The 19,488-nt window shown below is 38.6% G+C and overlaps 1 protein-coding gene across 3 annotated transcripts; it reads right to left on the reverse strand.

Moving 5' to 3' along the window:
- Nucleotides 1–16,161, reverse strand: EEF1E1 (eukaryotic translation elongation factor 1 epsilon 1). Of its 3 annotated transcripts, none has more exons than XM_089918276.1 (5): nt 16,024–16,101; nt 14,485–14,541; nt 12,284–12,484; nt 6,218–6,313; nt 1–746 (listed from the first exon to the last, which is right to left on the reverse strand). In XM_089918276.1, exons 2-5 carry the CDS (start codon nt 14,485–14,487, stop codon nt 606–608), a joined length of 441 nt encoding a protein of 146 aa, XP_089774402.1. In that variant the 5' UTR covers nt 14,488–14,541; nt 16,024–16,101; the 3' UTR covers nt 1–605. The 3 variants fall into 3 exon arrangements, with proteins under 3 accessions (XP_089774402.1, XP_089774401.1, XP_022442334.1); XM_089918275.1 differs by having other exon boundaries at nt 14,272–14,541; XM_022586626.3 differs by lacking the exon at nt 14,485–14,541 and having other exon boundaries at nt 16,024–16,161.
- Between the last annotated feature and the right edge of the window lie 3,327 nt (nt 16,162–19,488).

Genomic DNA, 19,488 nt, shown 5'->3' on the forward strand with positions numbered 1-19,488 from the left:
TTCGAGGGAATGTGTTTTATTCCACTTCCCTCTAGGGCAGTGCAGTAGTTTCACCTCAATGAATACCGACAACAGAAAAGAAACAAACAAAAAAATGACTTTTTCAATTTTTCAACCACGTTTACTGGCTCACATAAATATTTGAAAACAAATCCATCTGTCTTCCCTTTTTTGTCTCCTTGGCACAATTTACCCTAGTTCTTAAAAAGCAAACTACTATAAATATTCAGAAGGGGAAAATTAATTTATAAGATGAAAGAGGTCAATAAATAGCCAAATATGTCAACCATCGGAATGACTTTTTTTAAGATTAAGCCACTGATTTGCAACTTTTATTAAAATAAATTTCATCTCTAAAAATAAGATAATTGATACCTTGATCTCAACTCAAGTTTTGATAGCACTTGAAGTTTTACATTAAAAAAACTGCAAAATTTCAACTAAAGAACAAATAAAATGTTGGGACACAAGTTTATAATTTAAAAATTCTACCAACTTCAATGAATAAAGAATGGCTGCCTATCAATTCATGTCAGTCCTCTGGTCCAGAATACACTTTCCATTTAAAATATCTTAATCACTCTTCTGTACAGCGCAGATGGCTTCTAGTGGGAATTAGTATACAGTCTGTTCTTGATGAAGACAACACTAGACAGATGTTGCCTGATGCCTGGATAATGCTGAATGTGACAAAACCAGCGAGACACGTTAAGATATTTCTCCTTTTCTTGAACTGTCAGGTCAACCTAAGTAGAGATTAAAAACACACACACAACACAGACATTACATAAGTGCAACTATTAATACCATTTGAGTAGGAGATAGAAATTGGGGGGAAAAAAACCCCCACAGTTCTCAAAGCCAACATATTCAGATAGGAGTGAACCATTTCAGCCACTTGGACGAACCCACCATTTGTTTAATGATTTCATGTTCAGTTCAAAACCAGATGTGCTTAGGGGCGAAATCTGAAGTTTTCAACAAATGAAAAATTTACATTAACACAGGAGCTGGAGGACTAAAGTTTGTTTTTTTACTTTATTGTAAAGGAAAATAGAAGAAAGGAAGAGAATAGCTTCTGAGAGACTAAGACATGGTTCTTTCTCCAATATTTTTCGCAAACCTAAAATAAGAAAGGTTTATTGGCATCTAACATACTTAACAAGGGAATACAATGTAAACTCAAATATATATATATATATATATATATATATATATATACATTTGTAGATGGCTGGTGTATATGTATGTGTAGACAACTGCTTCTTTCTACTAAACTCTGGGGGAAAATTTTACTGAAGAAGACACTGACTCATTTAATGTTAGGGGTTACTGCTTAATACAAAAAGGAAGGGCTGTTTCTGGGGTGTATGTCTCAGATGAACAACAGACCTTCTGAATTCTGTCTGCAATAAAGCTACACTCAATCTTTAGAGGATGTAGCAGTTCACAGAATTTACTGTCAAGCTACAAGAATGCCCAGAGATTTGGTTAGGGAAAGATGCAATCAAAACAGTGGGTGCCTATCATTTCACTGGGCTCAGATCCCAAAGTAGGTGACTTGAAGCCTTTTCTTTGAGCCAAATCTTGGATTAGAATCATGAAGAGGTGTCAGGTAAGGAGAAGCCAGTAGGACGGCCATGGACCAGGTAAGATTAGTGTAGTTCCTTCTCTTGTTGTTAATTCATTTGTTTAACATATTGCAAGTCTCCATAAAACTGACAAGGAATGTTCACGCACACCAAAAATCTCAGTCACCCTCACGTACTTCAAACCCATTGGCCGTCTGCTTGTTGGAAGGCACTTTTAGCGATGGATGCCTGATGGCTGTTCAGAATTTAGCATATACTTGTGCCTACAGGCAAACACTCTGCTAAGTCACCAGGTCAACAACACTGAAGGACAAATCACTCTGGTATCTAATAATTATTACAGAATGTAAAATATTATTAGCAATAAAATTAAAAGGTAGACATATAGCATTTTCTCAATAAATGTTTAATTGAACTTGTATTTTCATTTCACATTTACTATAATGCAGTCTAAAAAGAGAAAGTGATAGAAGTCATCCTGCCTTCCTTTTTTCCTTTATGACATTAGGATACAACTGTATCAACATCTGATCTGTTAACATCTTTGGTGTCAAATGTCTATCTCTGTTGGACCAGTTTACTAGCAGGGGGGTCTCACTGCTACTGTTATGTAAAATTTAAGTTTCTGGTCTAAATCCTACACAGCAAGCTGCTACAGCAAATTACAAAAATATACTCATCTTGTTTAAGGGGGTGGAGGGTTGCATCCAGTTATCAGAAACATGTGACTATAACTGTTCACCTATAACATAGTTAGGCCATGACAAGCAGATTAAAAAATTAACACAGTGGAGCAGTGGTTGAGAGTCCGCCTGCCGATGCAGGGGACACGGATTCGTGCCCTGGTCCGGGAAGATCCCACATGCCGCGGAGCGGCTGGGCCCGTGAGCCATGGCCGCTGAGCCTGCGCGTCTGGAGCCTGTGCTCCGCAACGGGAGAGGCCACAACAGTGGGAGGCCCGCGCATCGAGAAAAAAAAAAAAATTAACACAATAGTCAAGAAAATTGGTCAAGAAAGTCTTCTTTTTAGTGTAAAAGTTACTTTTTATTAAAAGAGAATTCATGGTTTCACATGTAAAGAATTATATTATTCCTAACTATCTTGTACTGTACATAGAAGGCACTTAAACAACAATTGCGGAATAAACCGAGTATCAGTCCATATTTCAAAAGGTAAAACACATTTTGTAAAAGAGCTAACTTTTTGTTCTTTTTCTAAATCTTTACCATAGGTGAACTTCACCACTGACTTCTAAAGAAAATACAAGATTTTTAAAAAGTTCAACTACTAGTAAACAGAGCTGCAACTCTAACAGGAAATGGGGGTGAGTTTTCCTTCCTTCCTTCCTCCTTCCTTCCCTCCCTTCATACATAAATACATACATACATATTTACATACGTAAATAAAATTCAAAACCAACTTCAACAAACCTCTTTACTGACAGTTAAAGCAAAAAGTAGCAAGTATTACTGCAACTTGATTTCATGTCAGCTGTTGAAATACATGATGAATCCAATCTGACTGCTTACAAATTTGACTAATTTCAGAACTCTTTCATTTTAAAAAGTCTCTACTCAGCCGTTTTGTGAGATGTTATTTTTCAGAATGAATTAAAATGCACCAAGAAAGCATTTCCAAACAATAAAGTACTGATGCTTGTTTGATCTACGTTCAAGTTGTTCACTCAGATTTTGACACAGGGAAAAAGGGCAGTGTCTATTTACTATTTACACTTCAGAACAGCATTTGGTATCACCGGGCCTAGCATATGCTGCCACCAGGCCTATCACTGAAGATTTTAACAACAGCAACAAACTACAACACATGGCAAAATCGATATTCTCCAACTTAAAAATTTCACTTTTTTGGTCTCTAGTGTAAGGATTATAACAGACCCACAGCACAAAATAACTGTTATTCCAGGAACTTCTAAAGTTTCTTCTAACATTTCCTAATTTATTCCAATAATTTTTAACTAGATGATCTAGTTTAGACAATGTAAATTTGTTCATTTTCCCTCAGAACATTTTGCTAGAAATGCAGCACTTTTTCAGACGGATCAGGTTATGCTTAACCTTCTGGTTTAAACTTTGGAGCTTGCCCCTTGAGTCTGAGAAAATTATGACTGACCTCGCTTTGTTACCGCCACTACTTTTTTGGTAGACATTCTATTTCTGAACATACTGTAAACAGAAACAAACAAACAGAAAGATTTTACCCTCACCAAACTTACATTTTTTTAGAACTTTTGGGATGGGATCCCCATCAAATATTTTACTTAAAACTGGTTTTCCATCATTCCTTTCTAATTGACTATTTTTTTCTTCTTCTTTTTTTTTTTACAACAGGAAACACGATGCGATTGTTCTAGTTACCATTTCCTGCTTCTTACTGGTCAGAATGCCAGTGAGTCTACAGTGATGCTTGGCTCTTCTACCTAATCATTCCTTCTTATTTATACTGGCACTCTACAACTAGTCTGAACTTTAAAGCCAAACAGATAACATTCTTAGTCACTAATTTTCCATGAAGACATGTGAGAAACTCTCTGAGTGACCCATTCCAGACCAGGGTGAAATGTTGGTCTGCTGCCTTTCCAACTGGCACCATGCTGCCTCTGGGACATGCTTTATGGCGTTCCTGGGCTGTGCTGCCGCTCTTTTTACTTCTCCTTTCTTTCTAAAAGAATGACACCTCCACTGGGGCTCCGAACTTGGAAACAAATGTATCTCATTGATAACAATCTTATAGTCAAGCAGCACATAACTTTACAAGGGATTTTAATAATCTTGAGTAACAGCCTGTTCGTAGGGACTGCTATCTACTGAAGAGATCACTTTAAGAAAGCAATGAGTCACTGGGGTGATAATGAACGGCCACATAACTGGCAGTTTAACAAAGGAAGAACAATGTAACATTGCTCAGAGGGAATTAAGATGGACCAGATCTCAGAGTAATCAGCCCCCACTAAACTCGGGCTCACACTGAAACAAAATACAGCAGGACTATTTGGTGCCAGCGGGGTTCCCTGACTGCTGTTCTGTATACTGCGCTGATTGTGCTGACTACACATTAAGTATTTAATAACGTGAACAAGTAAGTGAAGGAACGTATGAGGGCAAAAATAAATGCACTGCCATGGCAAACAAAGCGCTAGAACCGTCTGATGAACACAAGCAGGAAGCCGGTCTGAACCTCCCGTCTACTCTGCCCGAACTCAACACCTAGTAATCACTTTTTTTCTCACCTGGGTATATTTACACCTCACTCAACAGGAATGTCATTTAACACCACAGGGCAATGCTGTCACAGCACAGGCCTCGTCTGTGAGGCCCGTTCCTTGAGAAGGTGTTTACTTCTCTGACATAATCTGACTGCACGTGGACCAGGGTGGGAGAGCTGCTTTGGTTATGGACTCATTTTATGAACCCAAAGGGACGGTGAACAGTGATTTACCTATCATTTCACTCAATTTTGTTTGGAAAACAATAAGCATGGGATACTCAATCATAATACTGTAATCACTAAATATAAAAAGGATATACATGTCAAAATAGGGAATATAAATAGGCAGAGATCATTGAATATTGTTAACAGAAGCCTAGTATTTTTTTAAGTTTTATGTTATTTACTTTTTTTGGCTGAGCTGTGTGGCTTATGGGATCTTAGTTCCCTGACCAGGGATTGAACCCGGACCACGGCAGTGAAAGCCTGGAATCCTAACCACTAGGCCACCAGGGAACTCCCTGGAAGTCTAGTTTACACACGCAGCATTGAATGAAACTCTTCTAACCTGCTTGAAAACCATACGCCCTTGTGGGCACCTAGACTCACAGTGAAACAGCTCGGCAGCCAGTGCTACAAGTGCTGTGCATTAGGACCCTGTCCACTCTGCTGGCAAAGAAATTCCACACAAGCTCCCTCCTTCTTAGAGTATTTCCTTTCCCTATCGCATGACCTGTATAAGCCAGAGAGGGAAGAAGGTAAATATACACGTTGGTGTGCAAGAGTTACACTTCCTTGTCATCTTTTTTTTTTTAATTAGAGGGGAGAAATGCTCATCTTCTTAATGACAGCTTGTGTGTGATTTCTCTGATATAGCTCAGCCGGGAGATAGCACTGAAGGCACATATTTGGACTGACCGAGAGTTGGGGATTTGAGTTACACAAAGGGGATCTAGGCTGGATGGGGAAGAAAGTGTACGGGTTTGGAAAGAGGGAAGGAATTGAGTTACTTCAGATAATGATGGAACTAGGGAGTAAGATTAAGAGCTAGGGTAAGAGATGGCACAGAAGGTGCAGTACTGAAATCGAGGCGTAGAGCTGGAGCAGAAAGGGGATGGTGGGGTCCAGGTGAGGATGACAAGCGAGTACAAAGGGTGGCAAGAGAAGGAGCCCCAAAGAAAAACAGGAACAAGAACAGGAATCAAGCAGGTCAAGGAACAGGAAGCTCCTATGTGTGATGGATCCATGGAAGGAATATTTGCATAAGGTACCTTGCATAAAAATAATTCCTTTCACTTTCATGTGATAAGTTGAAAATTCAAACTTGATTTAAATTCAAGACAAAACAAATCATTCTGAACATCACAGACAAAAACACCAATAACTATTCAAATACTCACAATAAAGCGATGAAGTCCATAGTATAAGAGGATATCTGCTAATGTGAAGTTATATCCTGTAAGGTAGACTTTATCTTCAAGATATGAATTAAGATCCTAGGGAAAAACAATTAAAAAATATTAATTTAAAAAACAGTAATAATAAAGTTAACTATACATTTGACTTGAAACATTTAGAAGGCTATTAGAAAACACAATACTGACATTTAATTTAATAAATTTAATCTTTGACAATAGATTTGAATTCACTCAAAATCACAAATCACGTAACAATCAACTCATTTTTAAAAATAAGGTAAATATTATTAGCCTTATTTTAAAGAAATAAGAAAACATTAGAAAATGATATTCACAGCCATCTCTGATCATTTCAAAGACTCCAATTTTTTTGCGGGGGGAGCATTTTGTAAATCATGCTCATGTTGGATTTATTTTTTCCATTAAAATATAAAAAGCTCCTCAACAATTCCTATTTTTTAAAAAAATTTATTTTATTTATTTATTTTTGGCTGCGTTGGGTCTTCACTGCTTCGTGCGGGCTTTCTCTAGTTGCGGTGTGCGGGCTTCTCATTGAGGTTGCGGAGCACGGGCTCTAGGCGCACCGGCTTCAGTAGTTGTGGCACACGGGCTCAGTAGTTGTGGCTCACGGGCTCTAGAGCGCAGGCTCAGTAGTTGTGGCGCATGGGCTTAGTTGCTCTGTGGCATGTGGGATCTTCCCAGACCAGGGCTCGAACCTGTGTCCCCTGCATCGGCAGGTGGATTCTTAACCACCGTGCCACCAGGGAAGCCCAACAATTCCTATGTTTTAAGAGAATTATAATTTATTATAATTATAATAACTATAATATAATTATTAATTACAAGTATAATCAATAATATCAATTATATTAATTAATATATCAATGCTATTAATTATAATATCGATCATATTATTTATTAATATCAATTAATTATATTGTTATTAATAATTATTGTAATTATTGTTGCATTTTAATATATGTATATTTTTAACTTTTAATTGAGGTAAATACATGTAACACGTAAAAATTAATCAAATTTTAATTTACCACCGTAACCATTTTTAGGTGCATAATGCAGTAAGTGCTAAGGGTATTCACACTGTGGCGCAATCAGTTTTCAGAATTTTTTCATCTCAGAAAACTAAAGCTCTGTACTTATTAAACAACACCCCCTTTCCCTCACCCCCCAGGCCCTGGCAATCACCATTCTGCTTTCTGTTTCTATGGATTTGACTATTTTATACGTTGTATATAAGTAGAATCATATACTATTTGTCCTTTTGTGACTGGCTCATTTCACTGAGCATGACATCCTCAAGGTTCATCCATGTTGTAAAATGTGTCAGAATTTCCTTAAGGCTGAATAACATTCCACTGTATGTATAGACCACATTTTATTCATCCATTCATCTGTCAGCAGACACTTGGGCTGATTCCACCTAACTGCTACTGTGAATAACACTGGCATGAACATGGGTGTACAAATATCACTTTGAGACCTAGTGTGAATTTTTTTGGGTATATTTCTGTAAGTGGAATTATTGGATCATATGGTAAATATGATTTTATTTTAACTCTTTTGATGAATCGCCATACTGTTTTTCATAGCAGCTGCACCATTTTACATTCCCACCAACAGTGTACAAGTTTTCCAATTTCTGCACATCCTCACCAGTACTTGCTATTTTGGTGTTTATTTTTGGTAGTAGTCAACCTAATGGATATGAGGTGGTGTCTCATTGTGGTTGTGATTTACATTTCCCTAATGATTAGTGATGTTGAGCATCTTTTCATACGCTTATTAGCTTCGTATATCTTCTCTGGAGAAATGTCTGAGTCCTTTGTTCATTTTTAACTGGCTTCTTAGTTTTTTGTTGTTGTTGCGTTGTAGTTCTTTATATATTCTGGATATTACCAGATATATGATTTGCAAATATTTTTCTCCCATTCCATGGGTTGCCTTTTCACTCTGTTGATTGTGTCTACTGATGCAAAGAAGCCTCACATTTTGATGAAGGCCAATTTATCTATTTTTACTTTTGATGCCTGTGCTTTTGGTGTTATACCCAAGAAATTGGTGCCAAAACAAATGACCTGAAGCCTTCCCCCCAGGTTTTCTTCTAAGAGTTCTACAGTTTTTGGTCTTATGTTTAGGACTTGGATCCATTTTGAGTTAATTTTTAAATACTGTGTAAGGTAAGAGTCCAGTTTTGTTCTTTTGCAGTTGGATATCTAGTTTTTCTAACACCCTAAAGACTCCAATTTTAAACACCATTTAAAGCTACAGAAAGTTCTCTGTCATTTGTTCCTCAGACAATGACCATCAATTTTTAAAAGGCTAAGCACTGAGCTCCCTAAACAGCTCAGAGGCACTTTTGAAGGAAAAAAAAATTTAAGTACATGTTAAAAAATTAAATAAAAAATTTAAAGGATCCTAATCTAAATCAGAAGTATTGTCTGATAGACCAGCATAAATAAAATCAATTAGTTTCCTGAGAAAAGAAAAAATCTAGACAAAAGAAAATATATTATATACATATTTTTGGTCCCTCTCGAAATTAACATGTAGTTTAACAGCACAGGAATTTACATTAAATTACATTCACATGAAAGGAGACAAAAGATTCATCTCACCTTCAGAGAAAGATTTATAAATATCAGATATTCTCGCAGGCTCCTCTAAAGACTAGTTATAAAACACTGCCCCAGAGGTCAATAGCATTCATTCTAGAAAAATTTCTTAAGCTGTAGAGGGAGAAGTCTGTTTTGATTCTCAAATCATATGCCAAATGCTTGGCACATAGTGGTTCAGTAATCAGTAAATGTTTGCTGAATTGAATCTGATCTCTTTGAGTTTGCCCATGCCTTCACTTAAAGACAGTAATTTTCAAAACGGTATTTGAGTATGGGACTGTTAGGGGTGGCACAGACGATGACATAAGGGAACACGGACATAAACAGGGAAGCAAATGCATAAGAATCAAAATAAAATTGGGTAGAGAGGGTAAAATACACTGGTATATTACAGGCTACCACTCAAATTTTATAATAATCTGCTTAATGGAGATGGTTTTTCTTCAAATGAAACAAGTTTAATAAAGCATAAGAATAAAATAAATATATCTACAATTAATGTTAAGAAGCATTTTTAAAAAGGTCTGAAACAATAATTCAACACCGCTTTGTATAGTATATATATTCTTAAAATAGAATCCATATCTATATTTTAGTTATAAAGACTCTTTTAAGGTTATACTCTTTAGTTATAGACTTTGAAATGGAGTTTCAGAAACTATGAATAGGTAATATCTTTCTGATTAGTGATCTAAATCAAAATTTTCAGAAATTAAATTCTGATTTTCAGAAATTCAGAAATTTTTCAGAAATTGAATTCTGAAATTCAAAACAGAATTTCACACATTCAAAATATTCAGGGAACAGAACTAATGTCTGATGTTCATTACATTTTTTTTAAACAAGTCTTTCTGATGCCACTGCCAAACTTTAAAAAATATTTCCCTCTATAGAGTTCCAGCTGATTTTTCTTTTTCCTCTTAATTACCTATTGTTAAACCTTCTAATAATATTGAAAAAGCAGTATAATAAACAACTATATATCCTCCATCTAGATCCAAATGTTAGTGTATCATAATGCCTGCTTTCTGAAATTACACCTTAATTATGAGCCGTTGTGGTTTTAACTCTGAAATGGAACTTTTGCAAGTAAATGAAATCCTTTCACAATATCCTTAGTAGGAAAATTTTAAAAAATAAGTAATAAAAACGGAAACAGCCCAGTATGAAAACAGGCAAAGAATACATGTAAGCAAATTTTTAAAAATAATGAAGATGCTCATAAGCATTATGAAAAAAATGCCACAGCATCAACAACGTCAAGGAAAAAAGTGCCAAGTAAACAAAGAGATCACTTTTTGGTTTGTTCTGGTTATGAAATTGGGGTGGTAAAGAAGGAAAAGGGGTAACATCCAGGGCAGCAAGGGTTTTGTGGAAGAAGCCACTGTCAATACACTTTTCTGGAAGGCAGAGGAGCAACATAGCCTTAGAGACATATACAGCTTTGGCCCAACCACTTCCCTTGTAGGGATTTGCCTAAGGAAACCAATGGGAATGTGTGAAAATATTCAGCAACAATCCAACACTACATGAGGACAGACTAAATCTTGGCACAGCTATGTGATGGAGTACTAACAGGTTATCAGAGACCGTATAAGCGAGTATTTACGGACTTGAAAAGATGCTCCCAACATACTGTCAGTGAACAAAAAAAAAACAAGTTACAGTGCCCAAGAGTGGCCCGTTTTTAAAATACAACACACATATATATGAGAAAAGAAAAAGCATGTGAAGAACACGAAAGGGAGTCAACAATTCACTACCTGAGGACCAAACATAAGTGTTGCTAACAGTTCTCGCTCAATGGTGGGACTACAAATGTTTGAAATTTCTCTTATTTGCTTACTTATATTCCTTAAAGTTCTATAACGGATACTGCCTTTAAAATAAAAACGCTATCATGAAATAGCAAAAAGCAAAGTAAAACAGTAAACAACCCTTTCTCATCTGGCCCCAAATCACACACACATCTGTCTCCCCCCCTGGTCTGAGTCCTGTAAGGGCAGGGGCTGTGCCTAGTGGGTCACTGTATCATCAGCCCCTAGGACCGTATCCTACTCATCACTGTAGGGACAGATGAGCAAACAGTGGCAGAGCAAGGGCGACCACCCAAATCATCCAGTGCCTTGTACATTTCAAAGATGGTCATATTGCCAGCTGGATTCTCCCAGTTGAGATTTCAGATAATAATATTGACATATCCCAGACACAATGTTATACTTCTAAGCTCCTAATACCAAATCTCTGAATACAACTTTTGAACTTACACACCCAATTTCAATGAAATATTTCAGAATTAAATACTTTACTACTAATGCTTTCTTTTGGAAAACTGTAAGAGAGAGTTATATTTACTTTATTTGCCTGAAAGCTCCCATTCACTTAGAGGGAAGACATGCTTGCTTCCCTTTGGGAACGCTGCCACTCGTGGATATTAAAAAAGGGTAGTTGATCAGGACAGACCTATAAAGAAAAGAGACCTGAAATTTATTTTCTACCAGTTCTATTGATGGTATCTGTCAGGAATACAGTTTAAATCATTTCTCCCAGAATGATAAATGAAAAACTTTCAGTACCATAAGATCTTCTTGTACAACTTATATTACCAATTTATATTATAATTGGAATAAAATTAGGAAACAGAAGGGATTCCTACAATGACATGTGGTTATCTGGGTGATCTCTAAGGTTCCTTCAAATTTTAAGCTTAAAAACAAACAAAAAAAAACAATGCTTTATTTTTATATAATTAACAAAAATAATTTTATTTATAAAGATTTTTTATTCTTAGTGATTCTGGAGCCATATTTGGTTTATATTTTATATCAATAGATTCTTTAATTCTAACTTGACCTCTTTAGAAAGAAAATACAAATCCCAAAGCAATCAGTCTCAAAGGCGGGAAATGTGGGCTTTCTCAGATCAAACGGATTTTTACAAACTACAACCACCAAAACTTTGATTCTCCCTTGGCTTTAAGAAAGTACTTTACTGCTTAGGGAATCAGGACTGCAGAGTGGGGGAAATGAATATCAAGCCATCACATTAAAAAATCATATAAAGCTATTATTATTGACTATGATTAGTGCTGCAAAGGAAAAGCACAGGGTGCTGTGTTAGGAAAGAAAAGCATTGAGAACAAGGAAGTGCATCTGTCTGAGACAGAGTAGCCAAGGACGAGCTGAGGAAGGGGTATGTGAGCTGAGGTCTGAGCTGAGCGGCTGGCAGAGGCTGCTCCAGGCAAGGAGGTACCTATGTAACAAGGTAGCTCCTTGTTAGTTTGTACAAACTAACATGAGGCAGAAGGAAACAAGTAAAGAAAGCCAACAACTTCAGTTACTGAATCTCAGGGAAGAGACATCCTGTTGTTAAGAGTTCACACATTTCAGCCTATAAAGAGACGTGGCGATACCTTCAGAACAGTGCGGATGTCGTCTTTACTGGAGTGTCCATCTACTTGAGTTACCCTGTATTCTAACCACTGTTGAACCACTGCTTTTTCCTCTGCGGTGCTCCCCAGCAAATATTCCTTGTTGGCCTGCTGGACTAGGTGAGCTGCTATGGTAGTCAATCCCGTTAGACTTGGACCATTGTTCGTCTGAAGAACTGGAATCTTAAAAAGAAAAAAAATTCTTCAGATAAATTTTAAAAACAAATACTATATCACGACTGTAAGTTCTAAGTAATCGCTTAATCCCAAACTGTCTTTTCAAATACGCTTAAGATATTAAATTACCTACAAACGAGTCAGGAAAATAAGAGTTACATAATTTACATTTGATAATAGATGACTGATGCTATGAAACTGGTAATAACATTGCAAAAATTAGTAATGATGCTTCTGTATAACTACATATGTACAAAAAGAGAAAATGGAAATCCTAATAATACCACATTAATTTTGATCAAGATTACCCATACTTTATTTAGCAAGGTGAATGAACATGCTTAAATAAACCCAACTTCTGTAACAACAAAAGTAAGAAACAGTTATAGTGAACACTGAATTCATGTTGATACAGCTAGAACCACCAAATGAGTTCTATCCTGGTTTAAGTGATGTGTGATCTAATATAAATAGTTATCTCATTAACTAGGTGTGGACTGCGATGGTGATTTCCTTGCCATGGATTTTGCATATTCATCAATTTTGGAGTCATTTAGAGTGAGGTCACTGATTATAAAAGTCTAATAATAAAGTATGGGCTTCAGGTAATCACCTGAAAAACAACCCTACTTTCTAAGTTTCCCCTACTGTAACAGCAATCCGAAGGCTCAGATTATAAGAAATTGCTAATTAATGTAAATGTTCTTGATGCACCACTAAGCGAAGGATTTTGAGAACTTTAAAAGAAAATGGAAAGTATCACCAATGGGGAGACTGATCAATTATAAACAACAAGTATACAATCTAAATGACCTCAGGAAACCAAGAGAATATTTCCCCTGGAAGAAGGCTGCTCTTTTCAGCCATCTGTTCAGTTCAAATAGTATACTGAACTCGGATAGCGATTTTCACTGTTCAGGGCCCTTTCACACTTACATCTAGGTCAATATGGCCATGTGAAGTATACGGGGAGATTAACATTTTATGGATACAGATTCAAAGGTTACCTCCTAAACGGTAAAGGAAGCAACCAGAGGTAGTCTCAGCTTTCCACTTCCTCACCGGCTACTTTCCATTCATTACTTAGCTCCTTGAACTCTGACTTTTGCCTTCACCCTCAAATGAAACCATTACTTCTAAGATCACCAATAACCTCCCTTAAAAAAACGCATTAAAAGAAAACAATAGCAACTCACTGGGGATGCTGCCAGTGTTCCATTCCTTGACTGTGTTTGTGTGCATTTTATGGCAGGTAACTCACTGAGATGCGTGTGCTTTTAGGTAGGGGAAGGGAGGGAGGGAGGGAGGGAGGAAGGAAGGGTGGAAGGAAGGAAGGAAGGAAGGGGGAGAGAGAGAGAGAGGGTGGGAGGAGGAGGGGAGGGAGGGAAGGAGGGAGGAAAGAAGGACAGGAAGGAAGGGAGGGAGAAAAAAAAGAGAGAGGGAGAGGGAGAAAGGGAGAAAAGAGAGAAAGAAAGAGGAAAGAAAAGGACTCACAACTGCTGACTGTGGGGGTAAAATGACAATTCTAGAAAATTATTTGGAAAAACAAATTATCCACAATCCCATCACAGGAACTCAAAAAACTTCCAGTTATTTTCTCATCTAATCATTATATCTTTTAAGACAGGTAAGTAATTTCCTCCTTAGTTTACAGATAAAGAACCAAGGTCACCAGGTTTGTAACGGCAGAGTCAGGGTTTCAAGAAAGTACATTTGGCTGGAAAGTTCATTCTCCTTCCTTTACGCAGCCTAAGTAGACAAACCTCATGCAGCTGCGGTCACGGGACACATACCATTTCACATTCACCTTAAGGTTCCATGGTCTTCAAAGTGATCACTTTCAATGGCTACGTAAATAACGTTCCAATGTGCTGATGTACATAATTTAATAACCGTTCTCCTAGAGCTGGATTCCTGGATTGTTTTCAAATTTTTATTATCGATAATACTGCAGCGGATGCCTTATTGCTGTCAGTTGTCTTCCCCCCAAAATGAATAAATCTTACCATATATCCTCATCCCTTTCCCCAAACACATCAACGAAAACCTTCAATAGCTGTCCTCTGCTTTAAAAAAAAAAAAGAAAGAAAGAAAAAGGAAAAAAAAGGTTTAATTAAAATAAAATAAGAAACCACACTCTGAACTCCACAGCCCTCACAATTGGGCCTCGAACTACAACTCTGGGTTTACTTTGCATTGCATCATCCACCATATTGCTCTACTTGTTACCACCAATTACCCAATCTTTTGTAATTTACTGGTCTTACACACTTTAAACACCAGCTTTTCACATAGTTTACAAACTCATTTTTAGAGTCAGAATTAACTTTCTCTTCCACACTCCTCAACAACGCTTTCCTCCATTTAGCAGCTCTTCTGTTCTGATTAACATGAACTGTCGATGACTACTTCTCATACTGGATCATAAGCTCTCTGAAGGCAAGACCATGTTTGGCAACGTTCCCTAAAAAACAGAAACCAAACCAGGGAGTAGGGGCAAAAGGGGAGGAATCAGCAGGAGTACAGAGGCAAAAGCACAAGCTGGCCACTCTGGCTCCACTGCCTGCTCTGCACCCATCCGTGGGCTGGTCTCAGGCAAGTCATGTTATCCTTTCCAGACTTCAATCTAACTGACGTGTAAAAACTACAATACGACTGCTCTGGAGACAAGGTTTTAAGATGGACTAAATGAGGAACAGAAAAAGTCACAACAAAAACCAAGTATCATCTAGAAAAAAATCTCAAAGGGGTAAAAAACGTACATAATCCAAAGTTGTCTTCCTACATTTTCCTCTGATACATTGATTCCTCCACCGCAATCACCCACCTAATAAAACACAAACGTCCTTCAAAGCCCTCAGAAATCTGAGTCCTTACACCCCACCAGGCAATCTCCAACCGCGGAACTTCCCCCCTCAATCTCTGCACGCTGCACACTGAACTTGACCTCACAAGGCCTCAGAAAAACCGAATCTCCCAAATTGCGCCAGGACTCACTACGGGATCTCTCATATGTCTACGCTGAAATGCAGCACTTTTCAGTACTGTAACTAACACAGCTGCAATGTTTGTCCACCTAGCTAAAAATCAAGCTTCCTGAGGGGAGGGCCATGTCCGCCTCGACCACCTCCGTATCCCCCGGCCTAACACTGTGTACTCGGCACGCCGTTTGCTCTCCGCAGTCGCTGCGTAATTCTGAAGGAAATGTACTGTTACAGCGAATGCTGTCACTGAACGCACACGCGGGGCCTCCAACTCGGTCCACCCGAGGGCTCTCTGAGGACCCCCTTGCTTTCCCAGAATGGGATGATGATGACAGCTTCGCAGGAGGAAAAGTTCAGGCCAAGCCCGAGAGGAGCAGGTGCCCCCGCCTCCCTCCGGGAGCCAGGGCCGCAGCTGGAGAGCCGGCGGCGCAGACACGTTGTGGGGAGGAGACGCGCGACATCCTCGCTCCGCCGCCTCCGCCCGCCTGCCCGGTCCCACCCCGGCTCAGCAGGCCGCGCTCCCGTCCACCTCTCCCCCTCCGCTTTGCCTCAGCTTCTCACCTGGCGCTCGCCCTGAGCGCTGTACTTGTTCCCTTTACTCAGCCCCAGACACTTCTCCAACAGCGTCAACTCAGCGGCCGCCGCCATCTTCCGGCCGAGCTCTCGGCAGGGGCGGGACCGGGTCAGCAAGGGTCTCCTGCATTGGCTGAGAGGGACGTCCTACTCTCACAAACGTCACCGGCCACTGGCTGAACGGAGGGGGGCGTGGAAGGTGCGCCTGTGCGCAGAGGCGGGGCTAAGTGAGGGGCGGAGCCGAAGGCGGGTCGCGGGTGGTGTGACAGGTGGAAAAGGAACTAGCAAACCTCAGCGCTCCAGCTCAGGGTTAGCAGTAGAATTCTGAATTTAAAGATTATCAAAGAACACTGGGTATGTTAGATAGTGTCAAGTAATTTGTATAGCCCATTCAGCCATTACTAGTTTTAATGATCTTTATTTGCAATACCAAAAGATATAATAGCGATACAATTTATGTAGATATATGTATGTGTTTTATATATATTTATGTTTAATTTATGTGTGATAGTGATACAGTTTATGTAGCTTTTGGTATATAAATAAACAATGCACAAAACGCTTTCTCCCTAAGATATTCTAACATCTTCAAAGTAGAAAATGGGTAGTATATGTTGAACTTAGAATATTTCCAAAAGTTTTATGAAAAATAATTTCCACATTGAAGAATGAAAAAACAACGTGTGTATTAGTCTGAGAGAAATGGAAAGGAAACACAAGGTAGTTCATCACTAAGTCAGAGATATAGTTTAGTGGGGAATGCTGTCACTGTGTGGCACCTTTCCTACCCTAAAATACTTAAAGAGTTAATTATGGCAGCAGACATAAATGTAAAGAAAAGAAAATTTGGCCAAGTCGACATAAACAAAAGACAAAGGATATTCCAGTATAAGTGGATTATTGTGCATTAATTATTTTCCAGTATAAGTGGATTATTGTGCGTTAATTATCTGTTTATTTTCCTTATACAGAGAGTTGAATAACTCTTTCACTCCTTCCAAAAAGACCAGTCCCCTGAGAGAATTCACTCATCTATTTACACGTTTTGCTTGCAATAAAATATTTAAAAACATCTGTACAGTTATCTAATTCCAATGGGCATTATATTTAAAATAAGCCTTGACCTAAATCACCTAACCTGAGATTTGATTTGAATTCCAGTATAAAGTATCAGAAAGGACATGCACCCAATGGTAAAAGTGATAACTCTGGGAGAGTAAGATTGGATATATGAGTGGAATATCACTTTTTAATTTATGCACTTCGATTTGAAATATTATAGATAGATTTTGTAATTTAAAAGAAAGTTGTTTGTTTTAAAGTAGTTATAAGTTTCTTTCTTCCCTTCAAGTCCTGGAGGTTTTTACATTGTTATTTATTTTTTGAATGGGTGAGAAGTTCACTTGGTTTGAAATTCAAGGGCACAAAACAGTATACAATGAAAAGTCTCTCTCCATCCCTCACCCACAGCCTGGGGATGGTTGCTTTAGACAGGGCATCAGTGAACACCTCTGAGGAGGGGAAAACTGAGAGGAACCTAACAGAGAACTCGCCAGCCATGCAAAAACCCCAGGGAAGAGTGTCCCAAGGCAGAAGGAACAGCCAGTGTGAAAGCCTAGAGGCAGGATTGAACCCGGCATTTTCAAGTTGAGGCTTGAAATTTTGACAATCAGACTCTCCACGATCCCATTCTGTGTCCTACTGGTAACCCCTGCAGTGAGTTTGGAGTGGATTTTTCGAGACCTTTCATTGGGCATGTACACACATGTATATGGTGCCTTAGGTGTCTCCTTGATTTTTTTCATACCCTATGTATCGTTTGGCAATTTCCTTTTACTCAATAATGTATTGGAGACTTCTTTCATGCCAATTACACACCTCATTCTTTTTAGCTGCTACTCAGCACTTCAGACAAGAGCTGTAATGGTTTCACCGTCCGTCATCCTCTTGATGGATATTTAGGTTGTTTCCAATTTCTTGCCCTTACGTCACTGCTGCCGTAAGATCCTTGATCAGGCTCCTGTGTGCCTATGCAAGAGTTTCTCTAGTGCATGGGTCTTGCTACCGTAGATCAGGCTTTAAGGTCTCCCAGAGTGGGGTGGAGAAGGGGAGAGGATTACTCCATTCTTCAGAGAAGAATTAATGTCAGAGCATGGCCTGTCGAGACAGTTGGTGTGCGGGGGGCGGGCCTTGAAGGTTTTTAACCTTGAATTTCCTTTTCTTCCCTGGTATTCCTCCTTTTCTTGTGGATGTGCATGACTGGGGAATAAAATTGGTTGACCACTGCAGTGCTTCTGAGCTGAAAAGGAAACCAGGTGGTGCCACATAAAAAGGGGCAAATTTAAACCAGATTTCAGGAGTCAGACATTCTGGTTTCTGATTAGCATGGACAAGTTGTGTCATTCTGGGAAGGCAGTTAACCCCCTTGGGACTCAGTTTCCCCAAGTATAAAACAATGGGCTTGGATTAGATATCCTCTCTGATTCCTTTTGGTGTTGACATCCAGTTTTCTCAATACTTCGAGACTTTTGCCTGAAAGTGAATAGGTATTTTTGTATCACTAATGTAATTTTGTCATTGTAAATTTGTAATGTAACTGTGCTACTAATGCAGTTTTGTACTGTTGGCTGGAAGGGCCTTTTATTGTGGCCACCTGTGGTGTATAGATAAAATGCTTGCTTGTTTGAACAGACTTTGGGGGTGGCCATAGAGAGGGGGGGTCTAGATGTTCCTGTCATACTCTCTAATCTTAATACCAACATATGAGAAAGAGGATGAGAAGTACATGTAGACAGGGCTGCTTTCAAGGGCATGCTTAGAAGGACCCTGTGCTTGGTATAACACTCTGCGGTCTCCATCTTGAAACTCTTAATAGCTTTTAAAAAGGGGCCCCGCCTTGTCTTTTTGCACTGGGCCCAATGACTTATATAGCCAGTCCTGCATGTAAAGCTTATTACCTTTGGTCTCTGATTTTACAGGCTAAAAAGATTCCAAGAAACATGTGAGGCTTTGACATTCAGTGTCCAGACAAAGGTAACTGAATATATCTTTCATGAATGCAAATCTATTTCAGAAACTTGGACAAGATCTAGCTTGGCTGCCTCTGTGTACATTATTCTCCTCTATAGGGAATCCAGAAGGAAACTAGTGCTTGCTGAGCACTATTGTGTGTTAGGTGCTTTAAGCATAAGTTATTTCATTCAGTCCTTCACAACGATGGGAGATGTGTGGCCTCCAGTTATCAGTCAGGGCTTTTGGATGCAAAGGACAGTATCTACTCTGATTAATTTAAAGGATATTAGGAAGCTCACAATAATGTTAGGAAGTCTACAGGAACAATCTCAAAGCTAGGTTTCTCCAAAACCAAGCTGGAGAAGTGGCCTGATGAGGAAACTTCTACCGCTGATGTCATGGCTACAAAGTATTGCTACAAACATAAGAAATTAGATTTTT

The sequence above is a fragment of the Delphinapterus leucas genome, chromosome 10 (assembly GCF_059928025.1).
Source record: "Delphinapterus leucas isolate spDelLeu-1000000601 "Yukka" chromosome 10, BTC_Dleu_Yukka2, whole genome shotgun sequence".
NCBI classification, from domain to species: domain Eukaryota; kingdom Metazoa; phylum Chordata; class Mammalia; order Artiodactyla; family Monodontidae; genus Delphinapterus; species Delphinapterus leucas.

Bases quoted from the DNA above. Each gene is read 5' to 3' on its own strand.
- EEF1E1 (XM_022586626.3), bottom strand. From the start codon at position 16,110: ATGGCGGCGGCCGCTGAGTTGACGCTGTTGGAGAAGTGTCTGGGGCTG. The intron at 12,485-16,023 runs GTGAGAAGCTGA...TTTCTTTTTAAG, and splicing joins GCGCTCAGGGCGAGCGCCAG to ATTCCAGTTCTTCAGACGAA. The intron at 6,314-12,283 runs GTATCGCCACGT...GTTTTTCCCTAG, and splicing joins ACATCCGCACTGTTCTGAAG to GATCTTAATTCATATCTTGA.